The 27,145-nt window shown below is 32.9% G+C and overlaps 1 protein-coding gene across 2 annotated transcripts; it reads left to right on the top strand.

Moving 5' to 3' along the window:
* LOC142318172 (trypsin-3-like) lies at positions 1–27,145 on the top strand. 2 transcript variants are annotated; one of them, XM_075354717.1, is made up of 6 exons: positions 1–92; positions 241–356; positions 6,331–6,410; positions 14,941–15,190; positions 24,025–24,165; positions 26,743–27,145. In XM_075354717.1, the coding sequence occupies exons 1-6, from the start codon at positions 50–52 to the stop codon at positions 26,905–26,907; spliced, it is 795 nt and encodes a 264-aa protein (XP_075210832.1). In that variant the 5' UTR covers positions 1–49; the 3' UTR covers positions 26,908–27,145. The 2 variants fall into 2 exon arrangements, with proteins under 2 accessions (XP_075210832.1, XP_075210831.1); XM_075354716.1 differs by having other exon boundaries at positions 238–356.

Genomic DNA, 27,145 nt, shown 5'->3' with positions numbered 1-27,145 from the left:
TACAAAATAAATACGGAACAGATAGAATTCACTTCCACATCAACCAACCATGATTGCTGCAACATTTTTAGTTCTTTCATCGATCGCAATAGGTATAACTAACTTTTTATATTTAGCATAAAATGTATTTAAAAATTATTAAATAAAAAAAAGAGTTTACCACTAATATAATATTCTGTTTTAGTGAAATTTCACGTAAATAACACTTATTTACTATAAATTTGTTGTATGTTTCAGCAGCAGCGAGTTCGAATTTACACTTTCCTCAATTTAATAATTTAAAACAGATTCAGAATGAAGGATCATATAAAATAATTCACGGTATTCCCACCGACATATTACACCATCCATATCAGGTTTGTTTTTATACATAACGATTATAATTCAGTAAATTTTAATTTTTCAGATTGTAATTTTAATTTCACATAAATAACTTACAAGTTAATAAACTTTAGTTCACAACATCGTTTTCTTTTATAGAGCATCGCTACGAGCATCATACAATATATCAAAAAGCAATCATTAAAATATATAATCGATTTTTTTTATTACACGTCAACTCTAGTTTAAATGGTTTAGTTATTAGTTCTGTTTACGACATTCGCCTTTACTCTTAAGTTTGTTTTGTTTGGAAAATGTGTACTATATATCTATACTAATATTCCCATATAAATTTATAATAAATTTATATATTAATAATTTTTAATTTTTTTTTAAATTATATTAACCAATTTCTTAATTTTATTAGAAAGCATTTAAAGTTTTATTAGCGGAAGCGTATGGTATAATTAAAGGTTAAATAATTAAATGATGGCCGGTTTGTTGTAATACACTGTACCATTGAACAAAGAAAAGGAATTCGATTTTAATATTATCAAAACTGTTGTAAAGTAATAATGTAAGGTTATCGCTTGTAATGATGCAACATATTTTCAACTGTACAATTATCAAGTCTTTGTTTAATTCAAATTAATTAAAATAAATAATTTTCCTTTCCTCTTTAATATTTTTCTATCTAACTGGGAGCATTTTTCAAAACTTTTCCGTAACAAACCAAGAATTTTTGCATAAGAAAGTAGATTTTTTAAGGTCACTTCTGTTTTTCTTTTCATAAGCCTGTTATACTAGCGGTTTATTATACTCGTAGTTGTGGTGTTTTGTCTTTTGTTATTACTTCGTCAACAAATAAATTAAATTTGCACAATGAGGTGACGTCAAGGTTGCTTTCCAATGAAATGGTAAGTCCAAAGTAGAACACCCGATTGTCCAATAGCAAACAGGAAGGGTAGTTTACGTAAATTCTTTTATCGTCCGAATTTTAAAAAAATTCTCAAGAAGATTAATACATCATGGGTTTATAAAAAATTGCTTATATAGAGAAAAAAAAACCACGTAAATTTACAATCTTTTTTACTGTAGTTATATATATTATCATTACAAATGTAATAAATTAGAATTGAAAACTATAAAAGTATTGCATATTTAGTTATAATAATAATAATACTTATTGATTTTTTTATTATTTATTGCTGTTGTTATTATTATTAAAAGACTAAATTAAATAAAAATAAAAGATATTTTTTCCCAACCATTAAAATTTGTGTTTTATAAAATATAGCTTTATAAAATTAAAAAAAAAACCTCTGAACATTTCCTCAAAAAGTATTAAAGGTTTCTCTCAATCTTTCTGATAGAATTAATTATTTCATTATTATTAATATCAAGAAATAACCTTTAAAATCTACTTCTTGTATCGTAATTTGAATGGGTATTTAAAATTCTTTTTGACCAGTAGATAACATCCTACTATTAGAAATTTTAACTTTTTTTGCTACCTCTTCTATTAATAAAGGAAGATGTTCCTCTAAGAGGTTGGTTTACAACCAACTAAATTAATTTTTTTGAGGAAGTGCGAAAAATATTTCATGTATTTTCTGTGTCAAAATTTATAATTCTAATTCGTTTTTGCAATTAGTTTGTTGATAATATTTCAATTTCTGTCATTTATTATTGTTTTTATACTTAAATGGTATCGTTATTACGTAATTAAGAATTTTTTAGACTAAAAACTTTACAAATGCCCATATGTAATCTTTCTATATCAATTAGTGTAGAAAGTAATAATGCATTAGTGTCGTTTTTACAGAAATGTAATAGGCGTAATGTGGAATATAATAATATATATATATTTCACAGTACGTCTATAAACCTTTTTAATAAAAAAATAAAATAATGTTTACTGAAAACAAAAACTGTACTATAATACTTACTTATAAAGTAATAAACTTAAATTAAAATTAGTTTAAATAATTAAAGTGTTGTCAGTCTTTTTAAGGCACAATTTAAAAATATTTTAGTCTTATTTATATTTTTCTTTTTACTTTAAATTTTCTTCTGTAGCACACTGCAATGATTCAAAAAGTTCTTTGTTCAGAAGGCAGGTAATACAAAAGCCTAAGATCTGTCATTTTTTCTGGATTTATTGGCAATTTTCCTCTAGGTTAAAGGTTCTGCAGATCCGCAGTGTTAGCTGCTCGGTTTACAGTAGTTAAGTGTTGAGGTGCTTTTTCACTACATTATACACTGAGCATTTTTAATACTACTGCGACATGTCCGATTCCTTATCATAGTTAGTTCCTCACAAGTGAACTGAATTCTTCTAGTCTCATTTAACTCCACATCAGGGTATTTATATATGTGGCTCTCAATCGGTGCCAAATCCAAAAACTGCCCTTCCATTTTTAAATAGTTGAAGAGATTTGATAGGATCAGCCTTGAACAGGTTGATTACGTCCTGAGGTGTATAAAGGGATGCTGTCTTCTTGCACTTCTGATTAATTGCAAAATCACGGTCACAAGACAGAAAGCTGTGCCCTGTCACCAGAAATTTTGGTTAACTTATGTGAAGTTTCTTAAAGCTAGTAGGTAGTGACACAATGCAGCCATTATCCAGTTGTTTTTCTGGCTTACACAGTTTTCAGACAAAAGTATTACTATTTTCTCTTGATGAACGCCCAGTATTTCAAAATTATTTTAAATGAAGCGAAAGACAGAAGATGCAATCTCAGGTGATCCCCGTTTTCTGACACTTTCGTGCCTAAAGCACATTGCTGCAGCATTCTTCCCCATAACATGTATACAGAAATTATAAATTGAATACTGTCTACGATAGTGTTCATAAGAATGTATGAAACTGGATGTAAAAATGACTTGCTGCAAATCAGCGCTGAGAATGACCTTGTTGGAATTTTCTTTAACAGCCTTCGTATCATCTGCCAAAGTTTTATAGGATTTATCAGCTTTTCTGTGATGCAATACAGACCGTAATTCTTCCAATTCTTCTTCATTCTGTGCCGCGGCCATCTGTATAAAGTGCTTCTTACATAATTTTCACGTATCAGATCTTGGTACCACAAAATGACGATTATAGTTTTCATTGTAAACCAGCGTATAAATGTGTAATTTCACATTAATATCCGACTACTTCTTCAAAAAGAGTGCATATATCTTTTTCACGGAGTGATTATGGGCGAGAGATTTTTCTTGCTGGAGAAGTTACTCATGTAGCTTAAGATGCTTTCTTAAGAAGGAAAGGATGAAATATGTTCAGCAACGAGTAATCTGTCGCAGTGTAGATTGTTTCTGGGTTTATTTTCATGTTTACCAGTCCATCTTCATCACTTTGGCCACAATTCAGTTTAGCAGTAAGAAGCTGTAATCTAAGACGAGTAACTTTCAAAGGAGGTGAAAGCTATTTTTGACATACCTGCTGCCATGATGAGCTTTTATCAATTGGGAGTGAGTACGTAACCGTACTCTGACGTTTTGAGATGACTTCATCCAAGTTCCTTCGTTTTACTTCACTCACCTTCATGCTTCTGCGAGGAAACGCTGTCGCTCATTGTACCTGTACTTATAAAACCAATAGAAAAAATTCAGCTACTTTTGCCAGTTTTGATTTAGCTTTGCGCAACCATCATAAGTGTAGTATTTAGAATAAGTTGAATCTTGAAAGAAAAAAAATGATAACCTGAATTAAAATATTTCTCACACATGATATATGGGAGTCGTTATTAAGTTCATAAAATTTGATTTAATTGTTTTTCTCATTCACTGCAAATATTAAGAAAACAATATGATGTATCAACCGAAAGATAATTATGACTGAATTTGAATTTAAAATTAGTTAATCCACAAATTAAAAAAAAAAAAAAAATGTTACAGCTAGTTACCTAAAATTTGGTTTTTAATATTAAATCATTTATATCTAAATGAATGAGAAAGCAGACTATCAACACGTTGTCAGCTGTATTTTGAACTTCATTTGTGCCATGAAAAACAAGTTAAACAGTTATAGTTGTTAATACTCGTAACTTACAGTAAATAAAATTAACCTCAAACAGCATACTATTTTTACCCAAAAAATTAGGTTAAAATTAAAACTACATCATTTAAATTATAGTCAAACAGATAAAATTGAGTAATAACAAAAAAAAAAAGAAAGTAACTGAAGAGAATAGGGTAGATAGATACGCACAAGTAACGTTTTTAGACTCACCTTATTTGGAAAACTGTTTGCCAGATTTAACAACATTTTTGGAGTCCACGAAACTCTGTTTACTGTCTTTTAATCACTCTTCTTTCACTTGCTGTCACTGATTTTATTTTATTTTTCGTTTTTAACCGTGATTTGTCTTTTTAACACAAGAAAAGTAGGAGACATTATTGCCTGGTTGGCCATCTTGCCTGCATGTGAAACCTTTCTTCACTGACCTAAATTTTTAAAACCAAGAAAGAATCAAAATTGTCATAAAATTTACTACAAGATGGCACCACTAGCTTGAAAAGAGTATAAATAACAATTTTACGCTAAAACTTCGCTATATGAAAATCTTTAGGTTGCAGCCTTTTTAGAGGGACTCCTTAAAATGTTTTTTTTTTTTTTTTTTTAATTTTAACATACTTGGAAATTTTTTGTTTTACTCACACTGTCATTCAAAATATAATAGGAAAATATAAATTTCGAAATATAAAATATTATTTGAAAAAAAGTATTTCAATATATTACAGAGATTTATGTAACATAATATTATTAAAAGGATATTCATGCGGCGAAATAATAAGAAAACAATTTCTATCCTACAGACCGTAGCCACATACTTGGAATGATCTTTAAATGGTAGGTAGCTTATAGTATATTGAAAATTATGACCAAATCATTCTCCAGTTTCATTAAAAAAAAAAAACCTACAATCCTATAAAGAAATTTTTTTTATATTGTAATATCTTTACAACAAATAAACAACCCCCCTCACAAACACACACATATGCATTGTTACACATGTATGCCCAATTTAATATCGAACAGTGTAATAATTCAGTGTGAGCTAGCGTACAGTATACGATCGCGCTGATACAAGCATCACTACCGCCGCGCAGATTACCGCGCAGTCCTCCCATCATAGCGGCGCAGCGGCCCAACCACTCTCAAGCACCAGTAAAAGAGCGTGCACAAGTGTGAATTTTCAATTCATCGTCGACCATTACCTGAAGAAAACCAAGAAGAAGAAGAAGATGGAAGAAGACAGAAGAAGTTTCCCGACCGGCTCAACATGGGAACACCCGGTGGATGCCAACATCCCCGCCGGAGCACCCGGCCCGGCCGGTTCCCGAGGGACCCACTGGACGCGGACGCTGCCTTCCCCTCCAGCTCCAACTCGCCGGACTTCAATTGCCCTGGCCGGCGGACTCGGCAGGAGAATCCCCAGCCTTGGCCGCGCCGGCGAAGGACGACCGACACCGATCCGACACTGCGGAGCTCTGGGGATCACCACTGCCGCTGAGGGAAAGCCCGGTCAGATTTCAATGGATGAGCCACAACTTCCCTACTTCGCCAGAGATCAGCTTCCGGACCCAAGAGCTCTTGTCAGAGGTAACGCAAAAAACGGCCCATTTCGCGGCCACTACAAGGTTATGAATTCCGTGCAGTCGAAGCCATTCGGCGACAGTATTTTCCGGTATAGAAAAATTTACATCTATTCAAAAGTTCAAGAATTTTATTTTATTTTTCTTGATAAAACCTTTATTTCTTTAAATTGTTATTATTATTTACTAACAAAACGAAATTGTAAATCATATTGTTTACGTGGAAAAAAGCAGTAGCTTCTCCTTTAGACTCAATCTTATTTATTTTACGTGTACTTATATTTTTTTCCACGAGCAGTTAGGAAACAGTTATTAAAGATTTCAAACATTTCTGTCAATTTTACTCTTTAAATTTTCCGGTAAAATAGTGGTTTTATTCATTATATCTTCATTATCTTTTTGCAGGCTGCAATTTACTCTGAAGGCACGCTTTATTTCTCTGGTGCTATATTAAATAAGAATTGGATAATTTCAACAACAACACTGTAAGTAACGTAAAATATAGTTAAACAAATATATTTACTTATTTTATTTAGTCTATACAAAAATAGAAAATATAAATCATCCTTCGTTGTAATAAATAACGAAGGATGATTCCTTTGTTACCTTGTATTATTATAAGGAAAGGAGATATTAGAGTTGTTACTATGTTTCAAATTGTAATATAATTTTAGTTTTAATATAATGTTGATAAAACGATGAAATGGGACAAATAATGAAACCACTCACGTCATCTTTGATGAGAATAAACATGGTTATTAAGCGGTTAGGTAAAATTAAATTGCACACCAAATCGAAGGTACATTAAATATTTTAAAGCCATATTCTAATAATTTAAAATCTATTTTCAGTATATGTTTTATGCAAGTTTTAGCAATAATTCCTTATAAAAATCTGAAGGAAATGTAATTATATTTAAGGGCACATTTTAAGTGAGATACGTAACGTAAACGGAAAAGATATTTCTTTTAAGATTGATATTTTAATAATTTATTGAATTTTTACATGTAGAAACACAGATACACGCATGCATACATATCCCCAGACAATCACTAAGGTAAATGTTTTAAGATTAACTGGACTATCAAGACCATTACATCACTAAACAAATGCTTGGTTGTAAGCATTACATCACCAAAATATTTATTCAGAGAATTTTACAAATACACATATATTTTATTTTATTTAGTAGTATTATGTCTATTCCTAATTTATTATATCGATAGAAAAAATAGTCAAATAAACGTGAAGTAATTATGACTAAAACGAATAAAAAATTACCGTAAATTAACAGGGTGCTTAATGGGACTCACCGTTATTTCATTCAAAAGAACTCTCAATATTGCCCAAATTAAAACCACAAAATTCATTCGTTTATAAAGATGAAATTTTTCATCATTGAAACAGTCTTATTTTTTAAACCTTGGTTTATTTCAAAGTACTCGTTGTTACCGGTGTAATAAAAGTAGAAACATAAATATAACATTGTAAATTCAGCAGCCATTTAATGACATATTTATAATTTTTATACGAACTATTACTAGGTAATCCAAGTATTTAAACAGCTCATTCAGAGAATTTAATCCCCCGTGAATGCAAATTTTCGTTATTGTTTATCGTATATATGGTGAACGACGCTCTGTTCAAACAAATATCTCTAACCAGTTGGTTTATATTTTTGCGTAAACAGTTATAAAGTGCAAGCCGACTGGAATGTATTTGAATTTGTGATTTTGAATATTTAATAACAAAATCACTTGATGTAATAGCCTCCAGAATTTAGTTTAAAAGTTTCTTCTTCTATTGTTATTCTTTAATAAAAAAAGAGTGGTTGTACTTAACAAATCCCTTTCTACATTTTTATTTTAGAGATATTATTTCTCTTCAATCCTAACTCCCTTTTATTTGCACCCTTTACTTAGAAAATTGCTTTGAAATGCCATGACAAATGGCAATATCATAAGAACTATTGATATCTAAAACAGTTTAAATTAATTAACACGTAATCTTCTCATTATTTTGCTAAGAATATCAAAGAGTATGCAGTGAATTATTTGATTTCATTCACAAGTTACAAATCACCAAGTGTTTTTGATGTAACGTAATTTAATGGGTCAACAAAACAATCATTAATAATAAGAATATTAGTAACAAACAAACCATAAAATGGTATTTTTATAAAAAATATCAATTTTTTTATTTCCACAATAAATAATAGCATAGCATTTTTGAAGGTTAATATTTTAATCAGTATCACTGATTAATAATTGATCCGTTGTTTCTTTGATTTTATTAAATTTCGATTGCAATTAATAAAGGAAGTGAAAACAACAGCAAACTTTCAGATAGCATTTTTCTAGTAGTAATATAAGTTTACTGTAGAATGGCCTTATCAAATTCTGTCACATCCAGTCTGCGTCTGGCTGCTGTACTGAACGGACGTGTGTCGCTCTATTCGCATTCCTGTTCAGAGTGTAGTAGATAAGCAGTTCTTATCTTAAATACACAACTGTATATTTTCTTGAACAATTATGTTGTATTTTATATACCAGTGTTAAATATTTTTTTATATTGTAATCCTGTTTGATAAAAAAAAAATATTTGAAAATGAAGAAGTGCAATACCTGTGAGGGAGAATTACCGATTGATGAAACATACATTATTTGTCGTTTTTGTTTATATGGTTACCACCATAAATGCGTTGGAATTACGGAGAATACATATCAGCGAATGTCGCAGAAAAAGAAAAAAGAGTGGATGTGTTGTGAGTGTCGCAAATCAGTCAAATCTACTGACAACAAATCAGTGGATTCGACTAAAGAAATATTAGATTTCACCCGTATTAATGAATTAAAAGTTATCATTTTAGAACTCAAAGCAGAAGTCAGAGCTTCTTCCAGTAGGACCGAAAATGAACTTGGTAGGCTATCCCTGTTCTATGACGATATTAAAAATGAAATTAGTGAATTACAGAAATCTAACAAGGATCTTCTCCAAGAAGTGAAACAACTCCGAGAAAGCGTAACAGAGAAGGATAAAATCATACAACTCGAACAATATGGAAGAAACAAAAATATTGAAATTCACGGGCTAAAATTACACCCCGATGGAAACCGTAAGGAAAATTTACATGACTCTCTTCAGAAAATCGCTGATAAACTAGATATTCCTTTCAGCTTGGACGGTGTGGAAGCGGTTCATAGACTACCAACTAGGAGGAAGACTGATTCACACCGATCATAGTGCAATTTAGCAGCAGAAAAACGCGAGATTTCTGGATCAGCAAAAAGCGCGAGAAGCTAACAAATGATATGGTTCTTACAGATGGAAGTGACAAAAAAGTGTATATTAATGAAAATCTAGTAACATCAATAAAAGACTTACTTTATAAAACGAAACAAAAAGCGGGTGAACTTCAGTACAAATTTGAATGGGTACGAAATGGTAAAATATTTGTTAAGAAAAGTGAAGATGTGTTTGCTATTAAAATTAATACTGAGGCGGATCTGCAAAAAAATCAAGTGAGTTATATAAATTTGTAACTATGATAGCGTTATCCCTAAGAGTATAATAGAATTGTTTGGTAATAATATTATTATGTACATTACATTCAGTTCTGTAAATGTAAGTTCACGTATTAGTTATTTCTATCTTTTTATTGCATTTTATATTTATCATATTCTGTTATTGATGACTCAAGATTCTTGGTATTACTGTTCCAATAGTATAAAAAAGGAAGACTTTCACTTAATTTAATTTTATTTCAATTCAGCAGCTACTTTTCTATGTTTATAAGCATCAGTTTATTTCTTAAAGTGATTAATAGTTTAATGAAAAATATTTTATTTTTAGAAACTGGCTTTAAATTGATAAGGATAATTGACTTGCATAACGATGTATTTCTCTTGCGAGCCTATCTCAAAAATGTTATCTCTGTTATGGTGACGACATTGATATCAAATAATACGATACTGATATCATTAAGTTACACCTACGATCTTATTCGAGCGTTTGTTCTATCGAATATATGTTCTCCCACCCCTTTAACAAAATCGGTTATACTGTGTTTTTGCGTAGATAAGACATTAGTCATAACAACGATTAGTATTAAATTAGTCTTTACAAATAAAATTTATTATATGTTTTTAAATAAAATGTTTATATTATGTTTACAAATTATATAATCTTATAATCTGTATAGCTTATGTAATCTGTGCGTTTTAGACATATTTTCGAATCTCTATTGAAATGGAAAACATTAATGAAAATAATATTTTTAATGGCTGGTTTTTGGCTATTGATAATTACTGCTCGAACCTAGACGAATTTTAACAAGATTACTCCACTTTATCGAAACTGAGTATACTTCATTTAAATATTAGGGCTATTCGCGGTCATTGGGATGAATTCTTGATTTCACCTAGGTAATAGTCACGTAGATTTGATAGTTCTCACGGAAATAAAGATTACGGATAATGAAATAAGTTTAATTGATTTTTATCAGATTAATGGCTATGACTCCTATCACTGTGTCCGGAATATTAGGTCTGGTGGTGGTATTTTAATTTTTTGTCGTAGCACACTCAGTGCTGAAAGAATAATGTTGGATTTGACTGTCTCAAGTTGTGAACTATTATGCATTCAGGTTTCAGTGAAATTGGGCGTTAAGACCGATGATTTTACGATAATATGCTTTTACAGACCGCCAGATTTAAATGTTCGTGAATTTTTACATGATCTTGAAAATATTCTACATAACTGTAATAATAATAATGCGGTCTTAATCGGAGATATGAACATTGATCTTACTAAGGAAAATACTGTAGTTAGTTACTATCAAACCTTATTGCATACAACAGGATTCATGTGTTGCATATCTGATATAACGAGGGAGGAAATAAGAGATGGGGTAATTGTTAGATCTTGTATAGATCACATTTTTATTAGAGGCTTTCCTGATTACGTTTTTTCTGGAGTAATTGAAACTAAAATTTCTGATCACTATGTGGTAATAGCAGATCTGTTGTACAAGAATTCATCCCAACGATCGATGGATGACAGTCTTGGTTCATTTTAATTAGATAATGCCTTAATTAGATATAAGTTAGATAGCATAAATTATAACACCTTAGGTAATAAGATGGATAATAATCCATCTGCATATGAGAAATTCGTTGATATAATTAATTCTGTGTATAACAGTTCTTTAGTTCGCAGAAATACTGATAGGATTAAAATTCAAAATAGAAAAAACCATGGATGACGGATGACATTCTAAATAAAATAAAGTATAGAGACAAACTGTTCAAAAAATGGAAAAAAGCACCAGCTAACCTGGAAATTCGAAAAGATTACGTATTATATAGAAATAAAATTAATATTGAAATACGAAAAGCGAGGGAGAAGTATTTTAATGATAAATTTAAAAATTTTCAAAAGAATGATATTAAGGGTAACTGGAAACTACTTAACTCTTTGATGGGGTTACCCTCGAAGCGTAACTTAGACGATACTATAATTAAACATGTAAGCAGTTCATCTAATAACGCGGGTAAGGTCGCTGCAGACATTATCGGTAAACACTTTGTAACTTCGGTAGATGATATTAAACATAATTTTATACATAAGTTCTTGAAATTCACGGGTGGCAATTGCATGCAGCTTGTGTCTTTTCATTTACCTTTAAGTTCTCCTAAACAAATAGAAAATATAATTTCATCTATGAATGATAAAAAATTGCCAGGTGTAGATGGCATACGGATCAAAGATTTGAAATATGTTGTTAATAAAGTCAGCCCTTTAATTTCAATTATAGTAAACAATATAATTAAATCAAGGAGGGTTCCTGATCTACTGAAGATGTCTACTGTTAGACCTATCTATAAAGCTGGTTCTTTTAAAGATTTAAATAATTATCGTCCAATTTCTATACTGTCATGTATCGAAAAAGTTTTTGAACGGTATGTCTCTATGCATGTTACTAAGTACCTTGATGATAACAAATTAATCAGTGAAACTAAATATTGTTTCAGAAAAGGGATTGGGACTAATGATGCTATAAATGATTTATCCGATTTTGTCAATATTAACTTAAATAAATGTAACCATGTAATCTTACTTTTTATAGATTTTCGTAAAGCCTTTGATACGTTAGACCATCATAAACTTCTAGATGCCCTAAATAAGCTAGGGTTTAATGGCCCTATTAATAATATGCTATAAAACTATTTAAGTAACAGAAAAATTATTGTTAAAATTAAAGATAAATATAGTGATAGATACGAAACGGATAGTGGCGTGCCTCAAGGGTCTATCTTGGGCCCAACACTTTTTAATCTGTACGTTAATGATATGTCTAGCGCGATCTCTAATTCACGTCTTTTGCAATACGCTGATGATAGTGTTTTAGCATTTGGACATAAGCAATTAGAAAATTTAGAGTTTTTAATGCAAGAAGATTTTAATAATCTATTAAAGTGGCTTCATGACAAAGGCCTAATTATTAACGCTAAAAAAACTGCTGTTTTACATGTAAGATCTCCTTATCTTCGATCCCAAAGACCAATAAAAATTATTTGTCATACATGTGACTGTATAAAATATTACCAGATTAACTGTAATTGTGAACATCTCCTGAATGCTGACAAATACAAATATTTGGGTGTACATTTTGACTCTTTTTTTAGATGGGATCACCATATAAAACATATGTGTAAAAATTTAAGAGTGGTTGCTATGAAATTCCACCACATCTCACCCCTATTATCAATTCACTGTAAACGCTTACTCTATTCATCCTTGTTTGAATCTGTTATTCCATACGGCTTGACAGCATGGGGATCAGCAGCAGATTATCTCATAAATAAAATAAATTTAATACAAAATAGGGTCCTTAATGATATTGCTCTTTATGATTCTGATAACAATTATGACACTAATTTAAATAACCTTACAAGGTTTCTCTCAGCTAGAGGTCTATTTAAATTCTTAATTATTTTTAAGAACTTGACAACAGTGAATACAGGGTAAATGTAGAAAGTGGATACAATTTGAGAGCAATAAGCTTTATTACTGATAGATATAATAATAATACTTACGGTAAACGATTAAAGAAGTATGTTGTTCCTGCATTACTTAATTCTTTACCGAATCACCTCAATAATGTAAAAATGAAAAAAAATGATTTAAAAAAACTTCTCATTGAGTGGGCATTAACTATAACGTAATAGGTACTAAGAGGATTCTTGTTGGATTTATACTGGCAGTCCAGACAATTATAACATGATTATAGTTATTATTTTAATGTTGATAATTATTGTAAATCAATAAATAATGTATTGCTGAATGGTTAAAGCTTAGTTATTTATTTTCTTTATGTAATTGTTGCAACAAGATATAAATTGTGTAATTCGTTGTTGTAATTAAGTATAGTTTTGTTTCATGAATATAGTTTTAGTTACTAAATCTAATACATAACAAATATTAAAGAAATAATTAGTTCATTAGTTTTTAAATATATAGTTAAATTTTGTTAAATTAATTTTTATAATTGTACTACTATTATAACTATTATAAAACAAATAATATCTTTAGTTGTTACATAAAATTGGTTATTACATTAACCACTTAATAATGTAATAATAATTCTTTAGTATATCTGTCGACAGACTTAGGTCTATTGGATGATCATGTAAGTTTTAAATTGTAAATAAATAAAATAAATAAATAAATCTCAGCTGTATGTGAACTGAGCTTAACGAATAATGTGGATTTTAAAAAAATCGAATAGAAAAATAGTAAATCCTTATTACACTCTTAAACATTAAATTGTTAAGAAATATAATATACATGAATATTATTTACTGGACGTAAATACTAAATACTTAATATATTTATAAATACTAGTAAAAATATATTGCGGATGTGTATACAATTAAAAAATCTTTGCAATTCTAAAATTTTGTTATAAAATTCTGCTTATAAGGATTCCCAAAAATAGATTATATTTATTTAAATATTTTTCCAGATAAATTTAGGTTGCCTTTTTTAATATTTTTAATATTACTATATTACAAAAAAAAATTTATTCAATTCAATGGAGTATTTTTGTGTAAAAGAAAACATGTAGGGACACAAAAATAAAACCAGTATCTATCTAAATTAGATTATAAATTGATAAATATTATAAAATAAATAGTAAACAAAATAATAAAACAAAGCAGATTATTATAATACAATAATAATTATAATAGTAACAATAATAATTAGAGTAATAAAATTATACTAATGTCCTAATGAGCACCATTAATTAAATATAGGAATCATGCTTTGCCATCATCTTCCCCAGCATTAAAATATACTAACATTATTATTAAAATAATTTATCAAAATTACTTGTTGAGTGAACCAGTTTCAATTGCGATTGAGGAATCTTTTTCTGTTTTCCCACAAAGTAACTTTATGGCTTACAACGGTGGTTACTTTACTATTATTTTATTCATATAAGAAATTCGGTAATGAGGTATCACTTACCTTTCACCCTGTCCTTTCTTAACCATAATACTTATCAAATTTTCTCTACATAGTTTACAATAATATTTTGTTTCCTACGTGCATTAAAAACGTGGGAAAAATCTGTCAGTTACACAATAAATTAATTTTGGTATCCTTTATTAATTAAACTTACTAAAAATAAACCCATTTTGGCACAAAAAAGCGATATAATGTATTATTATATAATTAAAGAAAATGTATGTTATAGGTATATTGTATAATAAGACTATAGAAATTATTATAAAAGAACATGATTTTTTTTTTTGCAGCGATTAACCTCCAATGATTGTACTTGAAAATAAAAATTGCATTTGTCTTGATCCGACAATAAGTTACAGATAATATAAAACTTCTAATAATACACAATAATACATTATCTCTGATGTCAACGGTGTATAAATATATATATAAGGAAGACGTTTATTTAATATTAATCAAATAATATTGAATTTTAATTTACAGCCCTGATCCATCTTATTTGAAAGTAGCAGTTGGAACCACTAAACTAAGCGAACAAGCAAATAGGATGGAAGTAGAGAAAGTTATAATTCACCCCGATTGGTGTGGTGGTACGGACTATAATTTATCCCTGCTTAAACTAAAAACACCTCTGAAGTTTTCAAAGAAGGTGCAAAATATAAGCATTGCTTCTGAAACTCCAAAACCCGAAAGCGCTGCAGTGGTTACTGGATGGGGATCGAATACGACCGGGGTAAAACTACTTTACTTATTATGTTTCAATTTTTTTTTTGGGTATAGAATATAAATTTAAAATGGTGTTGCCTGATGAAACCATTAGCGTGCAAAAAACCATATCACATAAGAGAGGGCTATCAAATGATGACCTTCAAAAAAATAGTAAAAGGTTATATTATAATCACAAATTTAATTATAATAACAGTAAACGTCTATGTTAATAAGCATAGTTATAGTCACACGTAAGATAGAATAAACACACATTATATCATAAGTACTTTTAACACTGGTTCCTGTAACTTCACCACCTGCACCCAAAGCAAGAATATGACAAAAGGTAATAGCGTTGAAACAACAATATTAAATATCTAACAATAATAGAAACAAAGTAACAGTAAGATAAGAAGTTAAACGCATAAGATAAAAGTACCAAAAAAAACCATTAAAATAGAGTATATTAAACTACAATCACTAAAGCCCAACAAATGAATTATTTTCAATAGTCTATTTTATCACCGTTATCCAGAATGTTGAAAAAATGGGCTCTGTATATCTTTATAACCTAACCTAGTACTAGAACTGAAATGGTCATTTTCGTCCCGAGTATATGGGAACGCCATGTATGCATGTATTTCATAATTCATGAAAAACGAAAACAGGTTACTTGTCTCAATATCTTGTTCTTTGATTTTTGAGGTGTTTTTTATTTTTTATTTTATGATCTTATATAATACGAGCTTGTTAGAGAGAGAGAGAGAGAGAGAGAGAGAGAGAGAGAGAGAGAGAGAGAGACAACTGAGAACCCTAATCATTAGCTAATATATACGGTTAAATTTCTGGTCAATTTTTTGTTCTTCTCCAGTGCACGACCTCTCCATACGTCGATCAAGGTGTAAGGTAAGGATCTCACATAGTTGTACAAGAGATTTCAACGTTTTCCAAGTAGACCGGAATGCAGTATCCTCTAGAAGTCGTACATGTAACTTGATTATATTTCATTGGATTAAATTTCATTTTCCATTAGAGCAGCCACCCACTGATTGCTTTCAAAGAAAACTAAAGCTTTTCCGATGCTACAATCCGGTCATCGTCAATTGCTAAAGACTGCTAGCAATTAAATTACTGCTAATGACTGTTCAGGAATAGCTAAGTTGAATTAGTCCACCTAAGTAATTTCGCCAATCAAAAATAATAGATTTGAGGAATGCTAGATTTCAATTTGAAGAGGATATCTTTTAACAAAACCTTATCAAAGACCTGTTGATCGTCTAAAACTCCGCAGAGCAGTACTTCTTTCTTTCAAAACGGGACAATAAAATTTTTTTTTCGGGTTGCTGTGTAGTAGAACCACCAATTCTACAACCAAATTGATGGACGCATAATACATCTTGACACTCCAAAATAGGCTATAGCCTATGAAGAAAAGACCTCTCGAAGATCTTAGATAAAATCGGCAGAAAGCTAATCATCCTGAAAGATGAGACATCCTCTGAGGGTTTACCTGGATTTAGGATCATTTACACCTGAAACAGTTTCTATTCTATAACAAAGTGTGTCGTCTAGTAGCATAAATAACATCTTATGTGTTACAGAGTTGAACACAGCAACATTTTTATTTTCCATAACTCCTTAGAGAATTGTCACTAGACACCTCTTCCTAACAGAATGGTCCTCTGGAAAGAATCAGGAAAAACTGGTCATAAAATCAAAACTAGCTCCCATACAGCCCGAAGACCATCATCATACAGCCGGAAGACCATGCCAGGATCAAGGAAACAGCTGAGCCATCGTGATATAGTCGCAATCCATCCGTTGGTAGTACATAAAGCAGAAAATAATAAGGTGCTCCTCTAATTTGTGATCCTCCTTTTGTCAGAAAATTGGTTTGCTTACATTTCTTCCTCCTCCACCCCATTCGGTCACCCTGAACCATAAGATCGAATGTCTGTGTCACAAACGAAAGATGAGCCTCGAACACGACGAGTATTCTAACATACTTCCTAGAGCTTACCTAACAGCGTGAGCGGATTAAGCGCAGTGCCATACACCACCGACTTACGTGTTCCAAACGTTCATTTGTCATATATTTGCTAAAATGGGTAGGCGCACCCCGTCAACTACTGAAAATATATATGACAACCATAATAAAATTTATTTCAAGGCAGCAATTCGCTACGACGCCTGGGTCGCTGAACGCCATAAAGTACCTGTCCACCATGTTATAGCGCTTGGGAGCCATAATAATTGACCGGTGGACAGCCATACTCAGGGTTAGCTTCCCACGGCAATGCGGTAAGAGTCTTTATCTTAAGCAAATTACGGATGCCGGCTGAACAAAGCAACCACATCTAGGAACTCCCAAACGGTCGGAAAATGCGGCTTTCGCCAAATTGATTATCGGCTGATTACACAGCATTTATATTTAATATGGGGGTGACGACTGTACGATAATTTGTCTGCATCCTTGGGAAGCATAAACTTCGTTTTGGGCACAGAAGTCATTAAATTTTGAATGTCCTTCCAGCTCTGTGCGGTTGTCAAGGCCGCCGGCTCCCTGTATTCTAGTTGTGGTTATGAATTACCATGAACTCAAAGGAGACAGTCATCGGCGAAAGCCTGGGCCGTGGCCCTTCTGGAAATGTCAATCCCAGAAATCCGTTGAATACCAGGTTTCACACCAGGGGACCGAGAACGGAACACTGCGGGCTTCCCGTGGAAATGATTTTTCCACAACTAGGTGCGCATCCTTAAACGGAGCCGTACAGATAGACAAATAGTCACGTACTATGGTCTGAAGGACTATAGGAACATTGTGGCATTCCAATGCGTAGAGGAAAGAACTTCATCACAAGGAAGGAAACGCTTCCTCTATGTCTATAAAAATTACCAAAATATATTTACAGTCAGCGCTTCCTACATCGGCAAGAGGAATTAAGATGCAATTTTCGGTGCCAACCCCTTCAGTGAAGCCATACTGGCCTCGATTTAGAAAACAGTTCACCTCATTGCTTTCCCAGAGCCGTTCCACAACCAGCCTTTCAAGCGACTTGTAAATTACTGGCAAGAGGCTGTTGAGTCTATCTGCCGACCTCACTAGGATCCTATGCTGGTTTTAAGAGCACCCTAACCAAAGCCACTTTCCATCAAGTCGAGAAGCAGCCCCAGCTTACGCAACTCGAAAACAGCCTGCAAAGCGGCTCTCTTATGACAGACAGCAATCGAATAATATATCCTAGTCAAGATGGTCAATACCCGGTGCCTTTTTCAGTGCCACTCGAGCAATTATTCGGTCTATATCAACGGGATCCACAGCCCGTACAACAGGGAAGGGCATAACTCCTGCACTAACGCCGAAATCTGCTTCAGTCTCCGGAGTATCTGGAAACAGAGTATCCAGAGACGCCTGGTAAGTTGCCACAGATGTTAAAGTGTAGTCATGACCACCAAACCCGCATCGAACACTGGAAAGCACGTACACTGGCTTTGGCCGGTAACATGATTTTGTGAGCTGCCAGGGTTTGTACTGCAACTCATGCATGGAGACTTGCCATAACTTGAATCTGGCTTCCTTGATGGCATGAACCACCTAAAGAGCTGTCCATAGCCGCCGCAGAACCTATTTCAGCCAGTCTTGATGGCCTGCCCGAATTGTTCAGCCACCAATTCCATTTCCTCCCTGTGCTACATGCGCCATTCCAACTCCATTAAAGCAACTGCACACTCGCACTGCAGTCTGTTCTGAACCAGGCCCCTTAGGTTATAGCGACCAGAATCTAGAACTTTTAGACGGCCTCCGTATACGATCTCATAGGTTATAACCCTATGTTCGCTCATACTGGCCTCTGGTCAGGCAGTCCAGCTACTTGTACTTTGTATCAAGTCGCCCGTCACCAAAGTGACGTCGATGTAACTTTCCTCCACTTCACAAGAGAAAGTTGCCGGTTGTTCTGCGTCGTTAATCAAGTAGAGAGGTTCCTGGCTTTAACGAACTGTTGAAACCAGCGCCTTTGGAGTCAGTGAGTAGTGAACTCCAGGCTATAGACTTTGCTTAAAGTCCAGAGTAACCAGCACTCTGATGCCCGGGGGACCGTCCAGAATCCTGTTCAACTTCGCCAGAAAGTCATCTATACTCCATCCAAGCTGGAAGTATCCCACACTTGTACGAAATCGAGTGTACCCCTCGTGATTTGCATGACAATGAATTGCTCATCAAACCAATGGGGCATCTAGATAAGACCCGATGAATCAGAGCCAACCACGTCCGCGGAGATCGGCTGTCCCCCACGAGAATGAATAACATCTACCCAGCGGTAGCCGATCACCGTGCCACCAACCGCGTACGGTCCTCGAGGTTGTACTCCTCAAGGAGCCTTATGGCTTCACTGGTGGCCGCCCGGGAATGTTACAGTTTTAACTGCTCCAGCCGCAAGTGATCGGCATGGTGGAGTCCGTCCTCAAAGGCTTTCCCCAATTCAGGAGTCTCCATAAGCTGTATTCTTTACAGCTCTCGCCCGAGAAATCTCATACGCCTTATACTGCCTACGTCCAACCCGGTGTCCGGAATCTCTGCCTTTTACCAAGTTACAAGCGGCGCACTTGGCAGGCACAGACTAAGCAGGGTAATTGGCTGCCCTGTGTCCTGTTCTCTTGTCAGAAATCAGGTCCCACTCTTATCTCCCGTAGTCCATGCCTACCAGCTCAGCACGTTTTCAACTAGGCGTAGAGCGTCAAGACGTCTCCCGCATTTTTTGGCTTAAATATCTCACGGCTCATCGATATTATTTGCACACTTCGTTAGACTATCTAAACGCAATTCTGCCTTCTATTCTTTGTAAAACGCCAAATAAGTTTTTGCTTGATAGTTATTTTACGTGTAATTGTTGTACTAAAAGTATGAATTACGGGAGAATGGTTAGAAGTAGAGTCGCAACCGTTTTGCACAACGATATGTAACTACAAAACGGTCACCATCTAACCTGCGAGCCTGGAGGTATTTTAGATGCAATCTTAGGAGCATAAAAGATTCTTTACGGTTCCTTTCTCTGATCAATTTCTTTGTACACCCGACAACGATTATAATACGCCGGGGTGATCCTAATGGAAAAACGCATAGATGGCTTGCATGCTCTTCTCTTTGCATTGGCAATCTTTAATCCTGCGACCGCATGCTATTTACTGCTTGCATATTAGTATCAGCTTTCATCATCAAGGATTCCGATAAATTTACCATTGTGATGTCAGCAATTTCGCATGAGAGGACACGGTTTAACATATTCTGCCTGATCAATGGTAGTGGCCGTCCTTTCCATCGGAAGGTGCTCGAAACGTTTAGTAAGAAATATATTGTCATTAACATCACCTCGCTTTTGTCGTGCGTAAAACAGGAATAATTTGTTACTCAGGAGTCTACGATGTGTAACTTCGATCCATTTTTGCTTCCTAAGATTAAACTCCTGTTGTCAATGAGATATCCCTGATTAGTTTGTGTCAGATAATTTCGTTGATCCCTTGAGGAATAAACTAAAGAGACGCGTTTCGTAGTAATTGATGAAGAAGCGTTAATACTCCCCGTTTCACAGTTGTTACAGGACTAGCGGTAACCGTTTTTTTAGCAATTAGCTAGATAGTAAGTTATTTAGCTCAAAAAAGTTCTCTCGGTTAATAAACGAAAGAACTTATACTCGTATGGGTATTAACAACAAAAATTATCACCATAGAGACGATAAAATTGTTCTTTATGTAGGACCTACTAATAAATACCGTATTTATTCTAGTACCCCCTCCACCAAATAAGCCGCGCAGCTAGATTTTCCGGACCGAAAATCTAAAAAAAATATCGAGCATATACCGGTATTTTAAAGTGCAACAAATTTGATAAAAAAAATACGTAAATACGAAAATATTCAGAAAGTAAATCATTTAATTCGTTCATTTAAATTAAAATGTTAATATTACATTAATAATTAATTACCGTAACTACTAGTTTAGTTCAGAATCAGTAAGACAGTAAAACGAAAAGAAAGTATGATGTTGAAAAGAATTATTTCAATTCATTTTTAACATGGGATTTTATTTTTAATTAATCACTGTCACTGTCAATGTCTGCAGAAGAGTTACCTGTAGTCTCTACGTCGCTCTGCCAAAGGTGATCGTCTTCAGTACCATCAAGTTGATTAGATATTCCGCATTTTTAAAACTGTTCCTTACAAATTCCGTGGAAATACCTTCCCAAGCATCTTTCATCCAAACACAAATTTGGTTAAAATCTGGGCGTTTGATTCTTCCTGTAAGGGTGAGAAAGATTAGCCATCTATTTACTGTACAGTTGTTTTAATGCAGATTTTAACGGTTTATTAATGCAGACATCTAGTGGTTGCAATAGAGATGCCAATCCGCTTGGAATTATTACTTGGTCTGTCATACACTTTTTTAAAATGTCTTTCACTTTATCAGTCGTATGCCCCCGATAACTATTCATTACTAGCATAGCGGTATTTTTTTTGTTAAGTAAATCTGCTGATCGCTTTTGCCATACACATCTGATCCAATCTAAAATTAAGGTTTCGTCCATCCAACCTGATTCCTGTGCTTTGATAATAACTCCATTTACCTGTACGGTAGAAAGATTTTTGCTTTTAAAATCAATGTACGGAGGTAATTTTTATCCATCAGAAATAATGCAAAGCATAACACTACACCTTTTTTGCATTACCACCACTGCGAATCGTAACACTTTTTTCATCTTTTTTGTTTACGGTATTTTCAAATGACATTTTAAAATATACGGGGTTTGATCACCGTTTCCTATTTGAGAAGGCAAATAGCCTTTATCTTTTCTAAGATTTATTATTTATTTGTGAAAATTGTAATATTTTTTGTTCATAAGCGGTAGAAATTCGTTGAAGAAATGATCGTCTTTCGTCTTATTAACAAAACATGTCGTGCAAAAAATCGTGTTATCCATCCACGGCTTGCTTTAAAATCAGCTTTATTCAATGATTTAGCGATTTCACGAGTATATGATTGACACATTTCTGTCGTGACAGCATAACTACATTACTTTTTTTCCATAATAAAGTCACACAATTTTTTTTCTGTCTGTGTAGTTTGGTTTAAGCCACGAAAAGCCCTTTTGTTACTAGTGTCTTTTTCCAGAATTTTTTTCTTCTTACGCCAGTCTCGAATGCAGCTTTCAACTACATCAAATTTTACCTCTGCCAGCCGATTTCCTATTTTTTCAGCCTCTTCTATAACGCGCAGTATTTCATTTACTGTAAAAGATCGTAGACGCTGCCCTTTTGTACTCATTTTAATGTCATAATCAAATAAATCACCGTATTAAACTTTACAAGATAAGCTAAACAGATAAAATGCACATAACCGTTCACATACACAAACAGTACAATGACTATGGCGAATAGACAAGACGATACTGATACTTATACTGTAACTGTAGTGTCATTATAACCGGATGCAGCCTATACAGAATGAACCAGTTTTATAAAAATATCGTAACTTCGTTCCTATCCATAATATGAACACAATTTTAATAATTAAGGATTATTCTGTATAAGCGGCATCCGGTATTGATAAACGAAAGCCTAATGTAACTATATTTATGTGATTGAATTTACGTACTTCTAAGAAAACGTTTACTTTACATAAATTATCCTGGCTAGAGGCTATGCTTCAAGTAAGCCCCGTACCCTTATTTTTTCTCTGCAATTCCAAGAAAAAAAGTGCGGGGGGTAATCGAATAAATACGGTACCTTCCCTCAATTAGAAACATAGATTAAAATTAATTTTACTAAGAATAAACAAACACAGTCATAACAAAAAGAAGAGAATTTTTTTTTCTAAAATATTTACCTACAATAAAAATTGTTGCGATATTTAAAAAAAAGATTAACTTATTAAATAATTAAGTACAAATTTCATAATTTCAATAAATAATTAACAAAAAAACATAAAAAAATAGTTGATTCAGTTATGTATCATATTGCGTAAGAAGAGGAGAAATGCCGGGTGTAGGACTACGGTGGTGGGGGGGTATGCCCCCTTCCCTTTGTCATTCATGACGTCACACACACCCGCTCATCCCCACCACCGCATTTTTTTGGATCACGTGATCACCGCATGATAGTCACGTGATATTTTATTTTTTTGGATCACGTGATCGCCACGTGATCGTGACGTCAGTGGAGTGGTAGGTGGTGACGATGGGCGGGGGGTGACTTTATTGATGATGATAGGTGGGGGTGTGTGACGTCATTGACGTCGATTGGTGGGGAAGTATGACCTTGTCCCAGAACCGGCATTTCTCCTCTACTTGCGTAACACACAAAACACCAAATAATTCGAAAAAATTGAATAATAAAAAATAAAAATATACATTAAGTATTTATTTATAATTGTTTTTATTTTAATAAAAAGGATTTAACAAGAACTGATGAATTAACAATTAGTTGGAGGTAAAAATAAATCTCATGTCTTTTCGTTAAAAATGTTTTCAAATAAACATATAAAATAGAAAATATATAGATAAAATTACGTCTAATGAGTAAGATTTAGAACATCAATCTTTTATTACGACACAAAACATGTCATTCTCATTCATTAATTACTAAAATAATAATAAAGCATAATAATAATTTTATAAAATATGGCCATAGGCATTATTTCGATTGCCTAAAATAAATAAGAAATGGTAAAGCTATTGTTAAAACATAAAATATAAATTTGCAAAAACTGTATTCCCACTGAAGAAAAAAATCTTTTTTATATAAAATATCAATTACTCTGGTTAGTAAATTCATATATGCATTAATAATTGTTTTTGTGTTTATTTAGTCTGATGTTCCAAGTAATAACCTTCTCATGGCAAATTTGTCAATAATTGACAAAAAAACATGTAAAGAAGCATATATTGCATCAATAGCATCAAACACAGCGATCTGTGGAATGAAAAACCCGGCTACCATTGGATATAATGTAAGTATTTTTGTTATTTGTTGTTTTCTTCTTTAAACCATTCAATTTTCTTCACATTGTATTCAGTATGACTACATTTAGAAATTTATAACCTTTTGAAAGTGACAAAAGCAATCGTAGTCATTGGAATACATCTGTCCTTACGTTACAGTACCTAATAAGTTGTCGGTAGGTACTTCAAATACTAGATCGTTTCATAAAAAAAGTTCGGCAAATCCATATTGACATACGTCGTAATTAACAAAATACTTCTTTTTAACTCGAATTATTAATTACCATAATGATTATTTGTGATCAGATTTCTCAGGAAACCATAAATTCAGACTGTTTTGCTTCAAGAAAACGCAAATACATTTTAACTTATAAAGGATAAAAATGTTAGCGTATTCCATTTGGTACTAGTATGTATCACGAGAAATAAATTCCGAAGTTTACATCTTCGACAAAGCAATTTATATTAAATTTAAACTACTACTATATCCAGCTGTCAACTAAAAGTTAAAACGTAGAAAATATATTTGATAAAAAATCAATTATAATCGAGAACGGTAGTGAATTTTTTTATAGTTTCATAAACATTGGCCAACTGTTTCAGTGGGGATATTTTCGCTATAACCAGTGAAGCTTCCGAACTAAAGAATAGACGCCACCCGAAGGACCATCCGCCATTGCACCCGTTCCATACTTCTTCTGTAACGTTCGACATCTAATACTATAGTCCACATTGATGCACTGTAGAGGAGCACCGAATTTATAACGTGCGCAAACAACTTTCTGCTTGGTAATCGCGGTCCAGCCACGTTCGTTAATAGCATGCTCAAGTTTTTAACCATTCTTCTTACTGTGGTATAAGTTTCTTGAACATGAACTCTCCAACTCTTTATCCATACACCCAAGTATTATACTTCTGAAACCTGTTGGGCCGGGTTACCGTCTAAGTTAATCAGAACTGGTCTTATTTTTTGTTTACCCGTCATCAATATCACTCGTAGTTTTCCGGCTGATAATTGTAACTCTTTCTCGACTATCCATTCGCTAATCATCTCTATCTCTGTGTTAGCCGTAGCTGCCACCTCTTCTTCTTTCCTGACCCTAACAACTAAGGCCAATTCATCTGCAAAAGCCAGTGGTGCCACACCTTCTGGATAATTCAGTCTCAGTACTTCAACATATATTGTCCACCATAAAAGGGGCCCCAGGACTGAACCCTGGGGGACTCCTCGCGTGATCTTTACTCGCGTGTTCTACTGTACTCCCTCCTTAGTGAAAAATTATATATCGGTCCTGCAGGTACTCTTGAATCATATTCCCAAGGTAACGAACGTTCTGCTCCTATATTTCGGATCGCCCCAAATATAGCCTCCCAACTCAGGCTATTGAACGCATTTAAAACGGCTAATATGATCACAGCAGGCATCTCTCTTGTTCTCCACGTAACTTTGGCGGCCTCATCTGCTATCCGAATCAGTTCTTTTACAGCGTCAACTGCTGACCGGCCTGTTCTAAACCCATATTGTCTTGGACTCAATCCTCCCAGGTTTTTATATTAGCTCGTAATCTTGCCTCAAACATTAATTCGAATGATTTAGAACAATTGTTAATTAGACAAATCGACCTCGCTGTATTTTTTACTCCAGGCTTCTATATCATCACAAGTCTTGCCTTCTAGTTAACTGGAATATGTTCCTGGGCTAGCATATGGTTCATAACCCCTAATATCTCCACTGGTACCAACAACCGCACCACTTCATCCCGCATATCATCGTGACCGGGACTCTTGTGCAAACTCATCTTCCTCCCGGCTTCAATGAGCTCGTCTATTCTGAATACACCACTCTATCGGTTAACTCTTCCCTCATCAGTTTTTTATCTTCAGGAAACAATTATCTCAGACGTTTGTCCAAAACTCGGTCAGTATAAAAATATTCGCTCATACTCCTAACCTATAAATGAACTAATACAGATATTCTAAATTCTGATACTAAATACAGATATTCTTCCCTTCAGCAAAACGAATAAATTATCAAATGATGTTTTAACTGGAAATGTAATTTCTTTTACTCCTTTATTACACTAGTAGAAGTTTTGTATGTTATCAATTGATATTAACGTTTTAAACTTAACTCTTCATCATAAATATTAATAATACTGGCTTCAAATGTTATCATATTTACTGTGATACAAAGTTCTATCACGTCTAAAAATTACCAAAAATAAATTCAAGCCATAAAATAATAAATTTTTACACGCCAAGATATTATGTTAAAATAGTCGATAAATTTTTTTATTTAAACCTGGATATAACATAAATTTAACTTCTGTAGATCGTAATAAAATTCGTTAGCCTTATTTATAATTAATGCTCACAATTTTTATAATCATGGATAAAAATTCTGTTAAAATAAATGTGGTCGTGGGTTGTCAAAAGATAAGTTAATAAACTGATTAATTTATTGCAAAAATTAATTTTACAACTAAATTTTCTACAGTTTTTTCTTGTGTTTTGAATCTCTAAAGAAACGTAGAAATAAAAAAAATATACATGTTTTTGTCAATTTTACTACGTATGTTTTTCAGAGAGATTATGGTGCTCCATTAGTTCAAGATGGAAAGTTAGTTGGAGTTTTCATTGATTATATTACAGACGAAGGATATTGTTTAGATATAGCGTTCTGTCCCGTACTGTTCACTGACGTAACACTTTTTAAACAGTGGGTTGAAAACATCATAAAAGAAGAATGATAAGTAACGGAATGCAAAAAATAAAATTCAGAGAGCTTTATTTCTTGAAATATATAACATCATTAATGAACAAAGAAAGAAAATCAGTTGGAGCAGTTTGTTATTGGCGTAATTATATATATTTTTTTTAATTTATTGACTTTTTCTGATAAAACACTAATATGTATCAAATATATAAAATAAATATGTTTGTACAAGACCCAAAACCAATGTAAATAAATATTTCCGCTTACAAATA

This window comes from Lycorma delicatula, chromosome 1 (assembly GCF_047948215.1).
Source record: "Lycorma delicatula isolate Av1 chromosome 1, ASM4794821v1, whole genome shotgun sequence".
In the NCBI taxonomy this organism is placed as follows: Eukaryota; Metazoa; Arthropoda; class Insecta; order Hemiptera; family Fulgoridae; genus Lycorma; species Lycorma delicatula.
The sequence above is the reverse complement of the archived record's forward strand: the minus strand, read 5'-3'. Positions and strand labels throughout refer to the sequence as shown.

What these genes read in the sequence shown, in the direction of transcription:
- LOC142318172 (XM_075354716.1), top strand. Translation starts at nt 50, where the DNA reads ATGATTGCTGCAACATTTTTAGTTCTTTCATCGATCGCAATAG. An exon ending in TCTTTCATCGATCGCAATAG is followed by an intron (nt 93 to 237) that starts GTATAACTAACT and finishes TGTATGTTTCAG; the next exon opens with CAGCAGCGAGTTCGAATTTA. An exon ending in ATAATTTCAACAACAACACT is followed by an intron (nt 6,411 to 14,940) that starts GTAAGTAACGTA and finishes TTTAATTTACAG; the next exon opens with CCCTGATCCATCTTATTTGA.